The following is a 16,229-nucleotide window of genomic DNA, read 5'->3' on the forward strand; positions in this document are numbered from 1 at the left end:
CATTTTCGACGTTTCTACCCTCATGTTTTCAAACAGTTCACCGTCTACCCCTCCGTCAGTCAGGCTTTCTCAGGAGAGGTTCTTGAGTGGATTGGAGAGGTGAAGAGGAGTATATGAAGTTGATGATGATCAAGGAAATGATATAAATTAAATTTGCTTGATGTATATATCAATTATGTATGTAACTGAACTGGTTAAATGCATTTTTGCTACTTACAGGTCTTGAGTTTGAATCTCTCATGCCCCCTTTTCCAATTTCACTTGTAATTTTCACGTGGCAGGTCCAAAAAATATTAAAAAAAAAGTCAAATCAGCTCATTCCGTTAGTTTTTTAACGTTTGATTAACGGAGGGGTAGACGGTGCATTGTTTGAAAACATGAGGGGTAGAAACATCGACAAAAATAGAGTACGGGCAGAATTTGCACAAACTTGAAACATCAGGGGCCAAAAGTGCTTTTTAGTCTTTAAGAAATGTAGTTAAACTAGATAAACTGCATTAAATATGTCTTGAATCAAAATAAACTTCCAAAATTACCCTTTGTTATTAGTGTTGGAAAGTGAAAAAGAGAGAGAATAATTAATGAGACACATTTTACAAGTTAGAATGAATAAGGGCATCATTGGAAAAAAATAATTAATATAGCTCAAACTTTCATTTGGTTCTTATAAAAAGGACCAAGATTTTTCTTCTCTTTCATGCTTATAAATAGGACCGGAGGTAGTATATTCAAAAATAGTTGTTGTTTTAGAAATTCAAGACTATTTATCACATCTTCTTTCATATACACCCTCATTTAATATTGTGTCTCTCATCTATCACCTTCAATTCTCACCAATGACAATGCCCACCAATCACTTAACCAATAATTATCATTCTCTCTCTTTATATAACTCAACTTTAAATAGGGTTGTTTTAGTCAAATATTATATCAATTAATGAGTTCTTAAACTATGTGCATTACCTTAAACAACAACCATTTTGGAACGGAGGGAGTATCATTCTCTTTTTTATATAATTTAATTATAAATAAAAGTGATTTAGTTAAATTATATATTAATTAATGAGATCTTAAATGGCGTACATAAATTAAACAACAATTTTTTTTTTTTTTTTTGGTTTCAATGAGGGGAAGAAAAACCCCAAGCCCTAAGACAGACTACCAACAGCACATAGCTCGGGGCTAGGACCGGAATCCTTCAACAAAAGATCATGACACTCGCCAAAAGGAGAATCAAACCAATGCTCGCCATAGTGGAGTTGAAGGCCAAACTTGGCTATATAATCCGCAAGGGAATTGGTCTCGCGATAAGTATGCTGAAAGACAAGAGCTCCATGAGCACTCTTCATGTCAAAAATCTCGTGGAAAATTGGAGCATAGCGATGATCCCGCAAATCTCGAGAGTGAAGCAACTGAACAACCTCCATAGAGTCCGTCTCAATGATCACCCTGGGAAGATCCAAACCCATAATGGCAGCAGTAGCCATTTTAACTGTCATCAACTCTGTGAGGAAGACATTTGCGGAGGCCATAGTACCCAAGTTCCAACAGAAAGCTTTGACCCAAGAGCCATTACCATCTCTGAGGACTCCCCCGCAACTAGCAGTGAAAGAACTGCTCATAGCCCCATCGACATTGACCTTTATCCAACCCGCGTCTGGCTTGATCCAGTCCGACGTAGCCCGGCGAGTTGGTAAACCGTCAAACACTCCATGATGCCGATCTTGAATGGTGCACAGAAGAGAGGACATGGAGGGGTTCTCCACAGCGAACTGCTCCAGGCCTAGAGTTCTAAGAGAAGACCAAATCCGGGAGGTACTACACGGCTTCTGATTGAAAATCAAGTCATTCCTCATGCGCCAAATGACATAAAGCACTGAAGCAAAGAATCGGGACCATTCCACCCCCACTCTACCACTAAAGTTGCCATTAATATTAGAGAAAATCCAAGGTTCCCAGTCTGCATGAAAGAAGGTGTTGTGATGTCCTCCTAAAGCTGCTATCCAGAAATCACGAACGATATTGCAGTCACGGAATAAATGGAGGTAATCTTCAGTAGAGGACCTGCACATAGGACAAAGATCACAAGCCACCATATGCCGCCGCACCCTCACAGCGTTAGTTAAAACACCGTTATTACAAAGCTTCCAAAGGAAGACCCGGATGCGTTGGGGACCTTTTATGTGCCAAACAGCGTTCCAGAAGGACTCGACATGGCGCTGGTTCTGAGAAGAGTGGATCAAGTCATAAGCGGACTTGGTGGTAAAAGTACCAGAGGACGTACCTGCCCACGAGCACTCATCTCTGCAAGGCGGAGGTTGGACGGAGTGGAACAAAGTAATCTCCTGAACGGTTTCTGGGGGCAGTAACGAACTGAATCTAGAAACCTTCCATCCTCTATTCGTTTCAAAGTAGTCAGACAGAGGGAGATCAAGGTCCGACTGCTGGATAGGGGACCTGGCAAGGTTAAGCAAGGTATGGCCTGACATTATCCAGGGATCCTTCCAGAAACGAATGTTAGAACCATCCCCAACCTGCCAGCAAGTACCCGTAATCAAGCGATCCCAGGTGGAGCGAATACCGCGCCAAGCTAAGGATTCTCTGCTGCATTTCTTGATCACAGGAATAATATTAGATCCACAACCATACTTACCACGAAGAGCTCGGACCCAAAGGGTGTTGGGTTGATGAATAAGGCCCCAACCCAATTTCATGATGAGGGCTTCATTAAAATCAGCAGTACGACGAAAGCCAAGACCTCCCATCTTCTTAGACCTACAAATGACCTCCCAGCTCACTTGACTCACCTTTCTAGAATCATTATCTGACCCCCAAATGAATTTCCTTTGAAGTTGGTCCAGTTTCTCACAAACGCCCTTAGGAATTAACATAGTTTGCATGCAATAAGATGGTATAGCCGCCACCACAGATTTAGCAAGAGTGATTCTACCCGCAAGGCTAAGAGTGGAAGCCTTCCAAGCTGACAAGCGTCGCTGAGTCTTATCCAAAATAAAATCATAAGTAGCACGAGTTGGGGCCTTGTGGAGAAGAGGAACCCCTAAGTATTTGCCGAGGTCTGTAGTAAGACGAATACCTGACACTCTACTAATGGCATTGGCTTCTCCACGATTAACATTAAAGGAAACAAGGATCCTGGATTTATCTTTGCTCACCTTTTGGCCAGAGGCTTCGCAAAAATCATCAAGGCAATTCATCATGATATTCATCTGGGAGGTAGAGGCTTCTCCAAAAAGCAAGAGATCATCTGCAAAGAAAAGATGAGTAATAGGAGGTCCTCCCTTGGATAGATAAATCGGCTTCCAACTAGAGTTATCCACCTCACGTTGGATGTGATGGGCCAATCGCTCCATACAAAGGACAAATAAGTAAGGAGATAGGGGATCGCCCTGTCTAATACCCTTGAGGGGGAGAACTTCTCGGTTTTGCTACCATTAAACATAACCTGAAAAGAACTCAAGGAAACACAATTAATAATTAAATCACAGAAATTTGGTTCCAAACCCACTTCCAGAAGGGTGTCATGTAGAAAGCCCCATTCAAGCCTATCATAAGCTTTTTCCAAATCAATCTTCATAGCTACCCAACCTCGCTTACGCTTCAAGAAGCGCATTGAGTGAAACACCTCCTGTGCAACAATGATGTTATCTGAACTCTGTCTACCCGGAATGAAGCTGCATTGGTTTGGGGAGATAAGGTCCCCAAGAACCCCTTTAAGACAATTAGCGATCACCTTGGTCAAAGTTTTGTAGATCACGTTACAAAGACCAATGGGCCTGTATTGGGAAACAAGGTTAGGCCTATCAATCTTAGGGATCAACACAATCAGAGTGTCATTCAGTTCTTTAATTTTCTCCGGGTTCTGAACGCAATCCTGGATAAAATTGATAACAGAAGGACCAATTATGTCCCACTGAGACTGAAAAAATAGAGGATTCAAACCGTCAGGCCCTGGAGCTTTCAACGCTCCCATGCTAAAAATAGCTGCTTTGATCTCTTCGGCCATAATAGGGGTCATGATATCCGAAAGGGACTCATCAGTTAAGCTAGGAAACGCATTCCTTACGTGGTAGCTAACGGAAACTCCAGGGCTAGTGTACAAGTGACGGAAAAATTCCACCGCCATGCCTTGAAGAAGAACTGGATCTGTGACGAGTTCTCCATCATCATTAGTTAGAGCCTCGATTTTATTTCTTTTACGGCGAACCATAGTTGCTGTATGAAAGAAACGAGTATTCTTATCACCATTGTTAAGCCAATTGACCCGAGACTTTTGTTTCCAAAGAAGCTCTTCCTGGATCAAGACACCTTGGTATTCCTTCCACAAGCGGGCTTGCAACTTTTCAAGGTACCGGTTATGGCTCATACGCAATCTATTGTTAATGCCCTCAAGACGTCTCAAGAGTTTCCTCTTAGTTCTACCAATCTCCCCAAACACATTGTTATTCCACTCAACAACATCATCCCGAAACGCTTCTGAGGCTAGGAGCCAAGTCCCATGGTTCTCCCAGGAAGATTTGACCAGACGAGGAAAGTCATCATGAGTGAGCCAAGCTGCTAAAAATCTGAAGGGACGTTGGGTAGCATCCCTCGGACAAGAACCGAGTTGGAGGAGAAGAGGCTTGTGATCAGATTTTAGTTTGGGGAGATGAAAAATCGATGCTTCAGGGAACGAAGTAAGCCAGCTTGAGTTACCAAGGGCCCAATCTAATCGCTCCTTAACCCCACGACCCTCCCAGGTAAAGGGGGGGCCTTTGAAGCCTAAATCAGAAAGGAGGCAATCATCTAAACAATCCCTGAACTTCCTCATATTAAGGAGATTAGGCTGACCACCCCCTATCTTATCAGATGCATGGAGGTAGCTATTAAAGTCTCCCATAGCTATCCAAGGTTCCGTTATATGAGGGGCTGTAAGGCGAAGTTCCTGCCAAAGATATTCCCTAATAGAAGCATTAGGGCTACCATAGACGAAAGAGACGCGAAAACTAGGGAGATTATTCCTTGGAGAGACGCGAAGGTGCACACACTGGCGATGGAATTAAATAGGCTCTACAACACCCCATTGCTTGTTCCACATGATCCAAATACCACCTGAAAAGCCCTCAGATTCCACAACAAAGCACTCATCAAAGCCAATAGACTTCATGATTCTGGGGAGATGAGACGCAGAACTAACTCTAGGTTCAAAGATTGCCACACACGAGACATTATGCCTACAAATAACATCTTTAAGGAGAAGAGAAACTCCATTCGCTGCAGCTCCTCTAATGTTCCAGCTAAGAATGTTGTAAAACATTAAAAAACCAATAGGGTTGGTAAGAGAAGCTCTCAGGAGCTTTTTTGTGACCTAGGAGACATACTCCTATCTCTCTCCCTAGGAGAAAGAATCGACTTCCCAACCGGGGACTTGGAAGAACTGGCATCCCTAGATGATTGGCCTCTTGGATCAACCTGAGACTGGTCACGCGGAGAACGACAGGCTTTCATCTTTGTATGCTTCAAAGACGAAGAGTGAGTGGGACCCATCTTTGGCGTGATATTGAATGTGTTGGAGGTGACGTCAGCCCTTGCTTGGTGACGGTCCTTCCCACTTAACCCAGGGATGACTTGATCTGATGATGCGCCGCCAGAGAAAGTGGAATGAGTTACCACTTTTCCTGCCATGGTGGGCCCCTGCTTGAGAGATTCAAGCGGATTCTCCCAGATCTTGGGATCCACACTAGGATTAATAGTGTCACCTAATGGAGACTGCTCAATGATTGGAGCCACAATCACTGGCCCATTAGGTCCCACGTGAGAATCATTTATAGTGTAATGATTGCCAGGAATATTTTTCCCTGAAAGTGAGGGAGAGTTTTGAATATCCCCGACGATACCGGAATTTTTGTCCCCAATTACCGGGCTTGCCTGGTTCTCGTCGAGGTCCATGTGTTCCAGGGCTGAGAACCTAGTTCCGCTGCCGAAGCCACCAACAGGTTTGACAGGGTGACCCATCCCGTTCGTCCGTTTTGAGGTGAACCGCGCCGGCTTCTTAGCGATCATCCAGGGGCCAAAGTCATCCCCATTGGCAACCTTATTGGTAGGATTAGTCGTGGTCGGAGCAATGATGGTTTGGTGGTTTTCACTTACAGAGGCCACGAAGCAAGCCTCTTTCTTGTGCCCAAACCGACCACACTCGAAGCAAATCAGACTCAACCCTTCGTACTCGATTTTGAATTCCTCATCCTCAAACATGAACTTGGAGACCAGCGTCTTACGAAGATCCACTTCTACACAGATCCTAGCAAAGCGAGCGCGCTCCATCGTAGCGCCTTGCTGCCCTTTTCCAGCCATAGTCTTCCATGTATGGTCGTCGACCTTAACAAATCTGCCCACATTCTTACCTATCTCATGGAGAACTTCTTGGTCATAGCACTCCACAGGGAAGCCCGGCACCCTGATCCAAACAGCCACACGTGTAAGTTCCCCTTTAGAAGGGATGAACATCGGCCTCCATTGTTGAACAACGAGGTAATGACCCATTATCATCCATGGACCACCGGTGAACACATGGGCATAATCGACTCGGTTAGCAAAGCGAACAACATAGAAGTCGAAGTCTAGATCAATGACCTCCATCTCCCCTGCGGGATGCCAGAGTTTGCTCAACCGATCCTTCATCAAGCCCAGACCCACCCGTTTGCCGAGGAGCTTCACTATGATGGAGTTCTGCCATGGTTTACGCAGCTCTTTCCTCTTTTCCTTTGAGATTCTTATGACAGGACATAGGGGGTTACCTTGCGCAGCATCCTTCCCTGCCCTTTCTGAGTCGCTTTCCTCTGAATCTGAGAGGAAACCTTCCATAGGCACATCGTCATCTTCTGATTCCTCCCCTCCATTCACGCCGAGGCAAACATCTTTATACGAAACTATCCGGCGATCCCCCGTGGCCCTTGGCGGTGGACCTGGAGCTTGGACTTGAGCCCCTCCTCCGTGATCGTCTTCCGGTGAGCCACCGGATTCATTCATCGTAGGCGGTAAACCAGAGAAACCCTAGGAGAGCGTTTTTATATCGTTTTTTTTTTTGAACTTAGGAAGTACTATATTTAAAGAAATTATGAAGGAATTAAAAAAAAAAAACTCTACAATTTTATTTTGATTTTTGACACATCATAAAATTAAAAAATTGAAACTTGCATATTAATGGATGCCATTGCTATCTTATCTTAAGACTGTGGACTCCAATGCCCCGACATCCAGCGCGTATAATAATTAGAGCTTGTCTCAAGCTTCATGATCACGCATCATTGTTTTAAGGAACCTTCGGCATGCGGCAATCATGGAATTTAGCCATTTCACGTGAATATTCATGAATAATTGTTGTCATCACTACTTCTAACCTCACCTTCGGTCTTTAACTCTTTTTTACATAAAAATCCAATAAACACTTAACACTATATTGTCTTCTTTTAAACGTACTAATAAATACTCTATTAAGTTTGTGTACCTTTTGCCCACAAATGATAACTTAAGTGTTAAGAGTTATAGAATATGTGAATTGGCGGGGGAGATTCATGATCAAAGTCCGGAGGGTGCAATACTAAAAAATATACTTCTTGCACTCACCACCGTTTGTGCAATTTATTCTTAACCGGATTTAATGGTTAAATATGTTTTATAGGCAATTTACTTTTAATTAGTTCTCTCAAAATAACAAAAAATTAAGAAAAGTAGTTACCAACAATAAATTTATGAAATGATTAATCCTCCGTCTCTATTTATAAGTTAAAATATGAGAATTTTTTCCTCAAAATATAAGTCACTTTATAATACCAATGAAATATTTACGTTTTTTTTTTTAAACTTACCCTCATATTTAAATAAAAAAGATAGTGTGATTTTAAAAAATTCTTAAATTGGCGAGAAAATTAGGTAAGTAAAAGTTACTTATAATAGTTGGGGTGGGGGTATTGATTACTCATATTCTTGGGGAAATTGCGACAATTTTAATATTGTACCTTTGATCAAATTAAAATTGGTGGTGGCGGCGGCCATAGGGGTGGCGGTGGTTGTGGGGGGTGGTGGTGGTGTGTGGTGGTGGGGGACGAGAGTAAGAGGAAAAAAGTAAGAAGAGAGGAGAGAAAATGTGAGGAGGGGGTGAGTTTTTTTTATATTTTTTTTATTAAGGATATTTAAGTAATTTTACACTTTTTTAGGGGTCTGAATAACTGTGGGGGTCTGAATAACAATTCTCAATTCATAAATGCACAACACATGTTATATGTTTATTAACTGTTCCCCTCGCTTGCTAAAAAATATCAATATCCAATCACAGAATTAGCTGGATATTACTAGGATTATTGGCATATAACATCAATTTAGTTAGTGAATTTACAACCATACAGGAATTGAATTCATTGAATTGGACAAAATAGACAGTAAGGAGAATTCAAGAGCAAGCAAATGACCATCTTATCAAACATACAGGCTAACATGGTTCTGTTCCCTTGCCAGACGTAGAAAGTGAGTTTTATCCCAATCATCAAATCATATGAGTTGAACCTTATCGCAAATATTTAAAGGAATGATTATTTATGTACCAATTGTGTTCGTTTTTGTCAGTGGAAAACTATTGGTGTCTATACATCTATAGAAATATATTTAGGCACATAATCCATATGATTACTAACAATATTCCTCACAAAAATAATGTGCACATAGATACAAATATCATTGCACGGATTGATAGCAATACTTATTTTATCCTTTTTTTAACAATTTATATTTTATTGGTTGAAATTTAATGTGAGTTACTAAAAGTGAGATCTATATTTTGAATATACCCTTTGTGAATTTTTATGTTATTTTTCAAAACAGACATGACAGGAATTTTACAAATAAATAGATGAATGTTAGAAAAAGACTGTCAAAATAAGTTTTGATATGAGGTAGATATAAAACTAATCTTTTGATGCTTTGAGATTAGTGTTGATATCATTTTTTCATAACATTACACACTAAGAAAATTTGATTTTTTGAGGTGCATATAATTGCTTTCGCAATTTCGAGTCGAGCAGAGTCACTACAAACGACAAAACTCCTCATATTAAGTACTTAACGTAGTTGCAGACTGCATCTACAAGAACTCAAACCTAAAACCATTGCACAACCATGTGTCAGTTAAACTACGTGCGCTTGGTGGTACTAAGAAAACTTGATAAGATTTAATCAAATTTATTAAAAATTAATAAGTATTAAATAAAGTACGAAAAACACTTTTTTTTAAAGAAGGGCCTAAGATCGAAAAAATAAACTACACACGGGTAGGCCGAGGGAACGAAACACCCGAAGCATCATACATAAGTAAGTTGGAACAACTAGGCGGAGGACGCTCCAAAACATGATTTCTAAGCACTAGGTCATGGACGCAAAGGAACTCCCAATTCAACTCCTTTCAAGCTCGAATATGATTAACAAGGTCACCATAGGAGTCGCTCGGGTCGCAGCTGTTATTGATGAGAACGACTCCAACACTCTAATCACTCTCAACAATCACCTTAGTCCTTAGGGAAGCCTCTGCTCTGCCCACAAAACATTAGAAGTCCCCATGTTCCGGCAAAACCCAAACAACCATCGACCACTGAAATCCCTTTCAACTACCACAAGCCGCCATGCTCAAAGGCCCTCGCACCAAACCATCGGTATTGCACTTGGCCCATATAGGATGAGGAGACCATCCCACCTGAACCAACTGATAAGCTCTACAACAGGCAAAGAAGCGATATGACTAGTTGCACGACATTGAGAGTGCTCGGGACCATGTCATCAAGAGAAGGAGACCGAAGCTCGAGACCGCACCGGCTCCCACCATCCAAATAAACATTAATCTGAAAAGCCAATAAAAGCACAGCTCAGCTTTTTTTTTTCCTTAAAAAATTACAGGTGTGTATAATTTTTTTATAAATATAACAAACACATACCTATTTAATTGAAAAGGCAAATGAAGTGCTTTAATGAGTATTGATTAAACTTAAAAAAAGATAAATAATTGATGAAATTTCTTAATCACTGCCCAACTTATTTAGTTATTAATAGAATCCTAAGATACATTAATTTGCATAAAAAGGTTAAGAAAAAGAATAAAAAGCAAAAGGAAAAGCAAAACAAAGCAACCACACTGCAAAGATTCTTGTTTCTTCTTCTTTCTCCGAAAGCGAAGGGGAGGGAAAGCGTGCATTACATGTTATAATGAGAACCAGGAATCACTTTTAAACATAGAATTTCCCAAAGGGTCTTCCTTGGTTCCCAATATGCCCTTGGAATTTCTCTGGATTTTCCGTTTTGCCCCATCACAACAACAAGCGCCATAACCAACCAACCAACCAACCGTGCCAGCTGCGGAAAACAGCCACCACCACCACCACCACCACCGTCGTCATCACCAATGCTGTGTAAACTGGTCCCGTTGCCGCGGAAGAAAAAACCCGGTTCGGTCCCGGTTTACCTCAACGTCTATGATCTCACCCCGATTAATGGGTATGCGTATTGGTTAGGCCTCGGAGTTTATCATTCTGGTGTTCAAGGTATACCCTTTTTTTTTTTTCTTGCTTCCCCTTTTGAAAAAGATCAAATTTTGGGTGATTTGGTATTGCCAATTTCAGTGCCATATGAATAATATTTGATTAATTTGAATTATAATTTTTAATTGATTGATTCAGATCTTTGGTAGAAAAGCTGAATCCTTTTTCATCTGTAATATAAAATCTTCAAAAATTACAAAATGGGTTATGTTTAAACCCAAAAAGCTTCAGGCTTGTTGAATGATAAGTGTGAAGCCATTTCTGATCTTATACCAAGCTGTTTTAAGCTTTTTTGTGGAGCTGTTGGTTATTGAATCAAAGGATTTTCTTTGCTTTGAATCTGTTGGGGGGTTAAGTTTCCTGGGTACTGACTTGAATTTTAGCTTAATTATTGTAATTCTAGTTGAGCTGGATTTTCAATTAGGAAAATTTTCACTGAATCCACACCAATGTAGATGTAATGTCTAAGAGTTTGGTTTTCACTTTCTATGAATTCGGAGGGGGTAGCTCACATGGTTGAGTTAAGGGTAATTGCAGGTGAAGGGTCAGAGTTCGAAATTCGAATCCTGAGGAGGGATAATTTGTACTAATTTACTAACAACTATGAATTCATTATATTCACCATTTAAACATACCAATACCTTTTTCTTTTAATGTTTTTCTGAGTTTTGAATACTTAATATGGTTATGATAACTTCAGTTTTGTTTTGCAGTTCATGGGGTTGAGTATGGATTTGGAGCGCATGAACGTAGCACGACTGGGATTTTTGAAGTGGAACCTGGACACTGTCCTGGATTCACCTTTAGAAAATCAGTTTACATTGGATCAACTGATCTCGGTGCGAAGGATGTCCGGGCACTCATGGAGAAGCTAGCTGCGGAATATCCTGGCAACACCTACCATCTTATACAAAAAAATTGCAACCACTTCTGCAATGATGTTTGCAACAAATTAACTGGAAAGTCAATCCCTCGATGGGTTAATCGACTTGCACGACTTGGTAAGTGATACATTAAAGTGTTTTGTGATTAGTTATTGTCTTTCATCCTGTTTGTATGAGATGGTTTTTCACTCTGGTATATATAAAGGTTCTAAAAATGATGTTTGGGTTGGTAGATGATTTCAATTGAATAGTTTTCTGAATTAAAAGAACACAAAAATTGTTTACATTGTTTTAAATTGGGGTTGCCGTTGTGTCATAATCTTTGAAATTATGGGAAATTGCGGACACATGAGGTTGACGCTGCCATTACAATCACGATACGGTTGTGGGGGGGGGGGGGGACCCTAAAAACCTTGATATTGCGAACCACAAGGAAGTCAAAGCGTGTTATGGCAAAATGCTGTGACAGTGGCCATGGATGAACAATGCCAAAATGAATAATGGTTGCTGCAACCTTCAGAAGACCAGTTTTCTTCAATCCCCCCTCCCCACCCCCTCTCATTAGATCTGTTCTCAGGACTTCACTGGTGCTATTTTTCTTACCTGTGTTTGCTTCCTGCTCCACCAAATCAAATGATATTGTCTTTTTGGGTTTGTGCTGCTGCTTTGCTAACAGAATTCTTTATGCCTTGTGGAGACTACATCTCCGACCCTCAATTGAGGAAATGGCAGTATCAGGATGAGTTAAGTATTGAGTTTGCTGTTATTGAAAACTTTTGTCAGGGAAGGGGTGATCTTAGGCGATTGGAGGTGAGCTTATTGGTGGGTCTTAGCAATATATGGTTTCAGGCTGTGGTGGTATATCATGGAGCATGTAATGTGAAATTTAACATGAGGGATCTTCCTTTTTTTGGGTTCTTGTAATGTTGAATTTAACATTCCAAGGCAATGCTAACTGACTTTAAGGGGGTACCCGATCATACACTAAAATGTTTGTGTTTTATTGTTTTTAGACTTGATGTTCTGAGAACAATTATTAAAACGTCTAGCAAGAAAACAACTAACCAGACAGGTTAATTTTGTTCTATACACAAAAGAATAGCTTTTCAAAACAATAGTCAAACAAGCCCTAAATCTCTGTCCGTCTCTGTTATGATACAGTTTTTCCCTTTTAATATGTTCTTGTTATGTCATGTTTCACATGCAAAAAAATTATGTTCCTGTGCTGATTCTTGTGAGAAGGATAAACGAAAAACAACTAAGAAGCATGTCATGACTTCTAATGGTATGTTCTGCTTCTCAATGTGAAGGTTTTCTCTGCAACTGTGTTCTTCCGCCCAGCCTGAACGAAAAGAAGGTTGGACCAGCGGCATTGACCAACAGGATTCCGGAAGAAGGAAAGAATAAGATGAGAAGCCAGTCCACAAGGCATGAGGCTTCCTCCAATCCTCCATTGTCAGCTAGCCGAAGACGTTGTCTTTCTCCACCTTCATCTGTAATTAATGGTTCTGCATCCTCAACCTTAACAGTAAAGTAGAGCATTTAAAAGAAGCCAGTTTCTGAAATATAGGCTGTTAGAATTATATAATGTAAGAACATCAGATGAGAAGGGGAAAAAAAAACTTTCTCATCTGCTCCATTTTTCTGTTTAGCTGTATATCTTTAAATATGTGGCAATGGCTAAAATGGAATGGTTGCTTTATCTCTTCTTTTTAGTGTGTGTTTGGGTTAAAGTTTGCGACAGAGTCTATGTAACATGAGGTTAGGAAACTGAGTTTGGTCAAAAGTGGTTTATTGTAACTTGATTTATGTTTGGATATTTTTTATTCTAAATTAGGTTTACAAAATGAACCTCGTCTGGATGATATAAGTTAATAGTATTTTTATGTGAGTAAATGCTAAAAATTGACAACTTTCAAGCCGGACATAGGTTGGATTGAAATTGATTTTTTTTTGTTACAAGAGGAAAGCTGATTGGAAATGGATTTAACCTAGTTTAAGGCCAATATTCCATTCAACGGAATGTCAAAATTAAACCCCCAAACATTGTTGGAGCACAATGTTAAATTTGACTAAACAAAGGTTTATTGTGTGCTTTCTTCATTGAGCGGAAGGGTTTCTTTGTTTATAGATTTGGTTTTTGGTCAAAGTTTATAGACTTTTATATTAGCTACTGATGTAGCATAGAGTAATGTATATAAGTTAAATTAAGTACAAACTAGAGTAGCATAGTAGCAATACAAGGTCTTTTATAAGGCATAGTAGCAATACAAGGTCCTTTTATAAGGCATAGTAGCAATAAAAGGTCTTTTATAAGGCATAGTAGCAATACAAGGTCCTAAATAAGTCCAAACTAGAGTCCAAATTTCTTAACCTTGTGCTTGAGAGTTGAGATATTGAATGCATGTTTGATTTATGTTGAACTCAACTCTAATTTAGACAGCCAGAATCTTTGTTCTCCAATGATGTATTGGGCCATGGGATGTGTATTTTACCGTGTACATGTATGTATTAAATAAGTATATATGAGGTTTTTTAAATGTTTGCAAAGAGATAGATGTACACAAAATATTATGATAGAATATGAAAATTTTCACATGAGAAGATCATAATATGATGTTATCATATTTCATGATGAATTAATAGAGTAGCTGATTGGTTAGCTTGTTTGCATGTATTAGATCATCCTCCACGGGGTTGTTGAATGACTTTCATTCACGTGGTCTACCTTTTTAGGACTTTTGGCTCTCTTTTAATAATTTTTTTTAATGTGTTTTGACAAGAGGACACATTATATATTTGCTCCTATAAAATAGAATTTCTGGATCCGTGACTGACTAAATAGAAAAAGAGTCCGTAACCTCAGAACTATCCCTCGTGATCAACCTATGAGTTTATGACACTCTTGGCTCTCCCACCTGGTACAGAGAAGCTGAGTAACAACAAAAAGAGGAAACATGATAATATTAAAATCGGTTTCTTCTTATTCCCTACCCTCCATTAAAATATATCTCCTATCCTCCACTCATTTGAACCAACACACACCTAAAAGTGACTTGGCAAAAACATGTTGAATTTGACATTTGGTGGAAAACACACTATCTACAAACTTCCAACAGCGAAATTGTAAAATTCACAGCTAGTTGTAGTTCACAACTGAAATAGATGACAATAATTAACATGTTCTCCCAACCCCACTCTGTTTCTTGCTCCGTTGTATTTTAGCTTGTAGCAGTAGGGTAAAGGATAGCCGGCTAAACCCTCTTGCTTGTTTCGAATACCCTGGACGTGAATGATGCTAAATGAATGTCGCGTACGTGAAAGCTTAACAACCACCAAAGCCAGAAATGTTGTTGTCTACACATGTCACAAGCTGCTTCCATGTCTCTCTCATTCGTTCCTTTCTTATATATCAATTATCATGTTTAGTATTGTTCAAAAAATTATCATGTTTAATTAGTATGACATTTCAATCAACTTAAAACCTTATTTAGCTGCTAAAAAACTAATTTAAAATGTTTGGTAAACGAGCTTATTTTAGTAATTATAGCTTTCTTAATAAGTTAGTTAAGATAGTTTTTAGTTTAAAGCTTAAACTTGTTGTATTTACTAGTATAAGCCCGATGCACAGGGAAAATATTTGATAGTATTTTTTTACGTAACTTAATTAATGTTTTCATTGCATGCATATAGCTATAAACTTTAAAGAACTTACAAATTAATTAATTTTTTTTATTGACAAGGGTTCGATTCCCACTCAACCTTTTTTGAGTAATATTTCAAAAAGGTACCATTTTTTACAAAATAATATGTATTTTAAACAATGTTTGGTGGGTTCAACTCTCTCCTCAAGCTAGGTTTTTTTTGAGATATACTTTCATATATAGGTGTAGAAATTTTAAAATTTATTTTCTCTACTATCTTTTAAATTTTGTTGAGACTTAATGTACATTATTATTTTACTTACTAAATTTTATACTACAACTAGTGCAAGAATTAAAACAATTACAATGATATCTTTTTTCTTCACATAGAAAAATGAGTTTTGGAAAACTAATAGTCTTAGAAAAAAAAATTGTTACAAGACGAAAACTAATTATAGTCTTAAAACATAATATCAATATATAAATTTATCTCAAAAAACTAATAATCAAGAGTGAAAGAATAATTTCTTTTTTGGAATAGAAACACTTTTGAGAATGATAAATTTAAAAAAAAAACTGATGTAAAAAATAACTTGAGAATACAAATTTTGAAAAAAAATGAAAAAGTAAATTTCCAACATTATTTTGTTTAATTTAATTTTCAATTATATATGTGGAAATAAAAAATAACGTGATTGGTCACGTTGTCGTTTGCTATCCACTCAGTACCCTCTTCAGAGTTTCGGCCTTAGGCGAGAACTAAAATAAAAAAGTCTCCAATCATGAGGTCAGAGATCAAACTATTTTTTGAGGAGGGACTAAAATCAAATGACCTTACAGACTCAGAAACTAATTTGATTATTAATCGTTAAAAAAAATGTTGAGTAGACACTCAATAAGTAAAGATATGAAGTGAGAAAAGGAAGAGATAAGTAATGAATATGGTATATATGATGTGAAAATAAAATAGAGATAAGAAGAAAAATTGGATATTGGGTACTATTTCAGCGTTGTTGATGGCAAAATTCGCTTTATAAATAGATTCTAGTTTAAGATGTTTAAAGCATTCTTAGATAAAATGCATTGATAGACTACTGGTAATGATTTATGCACAAATTACTTTC

At 38.6% G+C, this 16,229-nt stretch overlaps 2 protein-coding genes across 2 annotated transcripts; one reads left to right on the forward strand and one right to left on the reverse strand.

The window, feature by feature from the left end:
• Nucleotides 1-5,056: 5,056 nt before the first annotated feature.
• LOC130719039 (uncharacterized) lies at nucleotides 5,057-7,026 on the reverse strand. Its single transcript, XM_057569691.1, has 2 exons — nucleotides 5,366-7,026; nucleotides 5,057-5,294 (listed from the first exon to the last, which is right to left on the reverse strand). Exons 1-2 carry the CDS (start codon nucleotides 7,024-7,026, stop codon nucleotides 5,057-5,059), a joined length of 1,899 nt encoding a protein of 632 aa, XP_057425674.1.
• Nucleotides 7,027-10,144: 3,118 nt separating this feature from the next.
• On the forward strand, nucleotides 10,145-13,170 carry LOC130718370 (deSI-like protein At4g17486). The gene is made up of 3 exons (XM_057568954.1): nucleotides 10,145-10,580; nucleotides 11,291-11,578; nucleotides 12,772-13,170. Exons 1-3 carry the CDS (start codon nucleotides 10,442-10,444, stop codon nucleotides 12,996-12,998), a joined length of 654 nt encoding a protein of 217 aa, XP_057424937.1. The 5' UTR covers nucleotides 10,145-10,441; the 3' UTR covers nucleotides 12,999-13,170.
• Nucleotides 13,171-16,229: the final 3,059 nt, after the last annotated feature.

The sequence above is a fragment of the Lotus japonicus genome, chromosome 5 (assembly GCF_012489685.1).
Source record: "Lotus japonicus ecotype B-129 chromosome 5, LjGifu_v1.2".
NCBI classification, from domain to species: Eukaryota; Viridiplantae; Streptophyta; class Magnoliopsida; order Fabales; family Fabaceae; genus Lotus; species Lotus japonicus.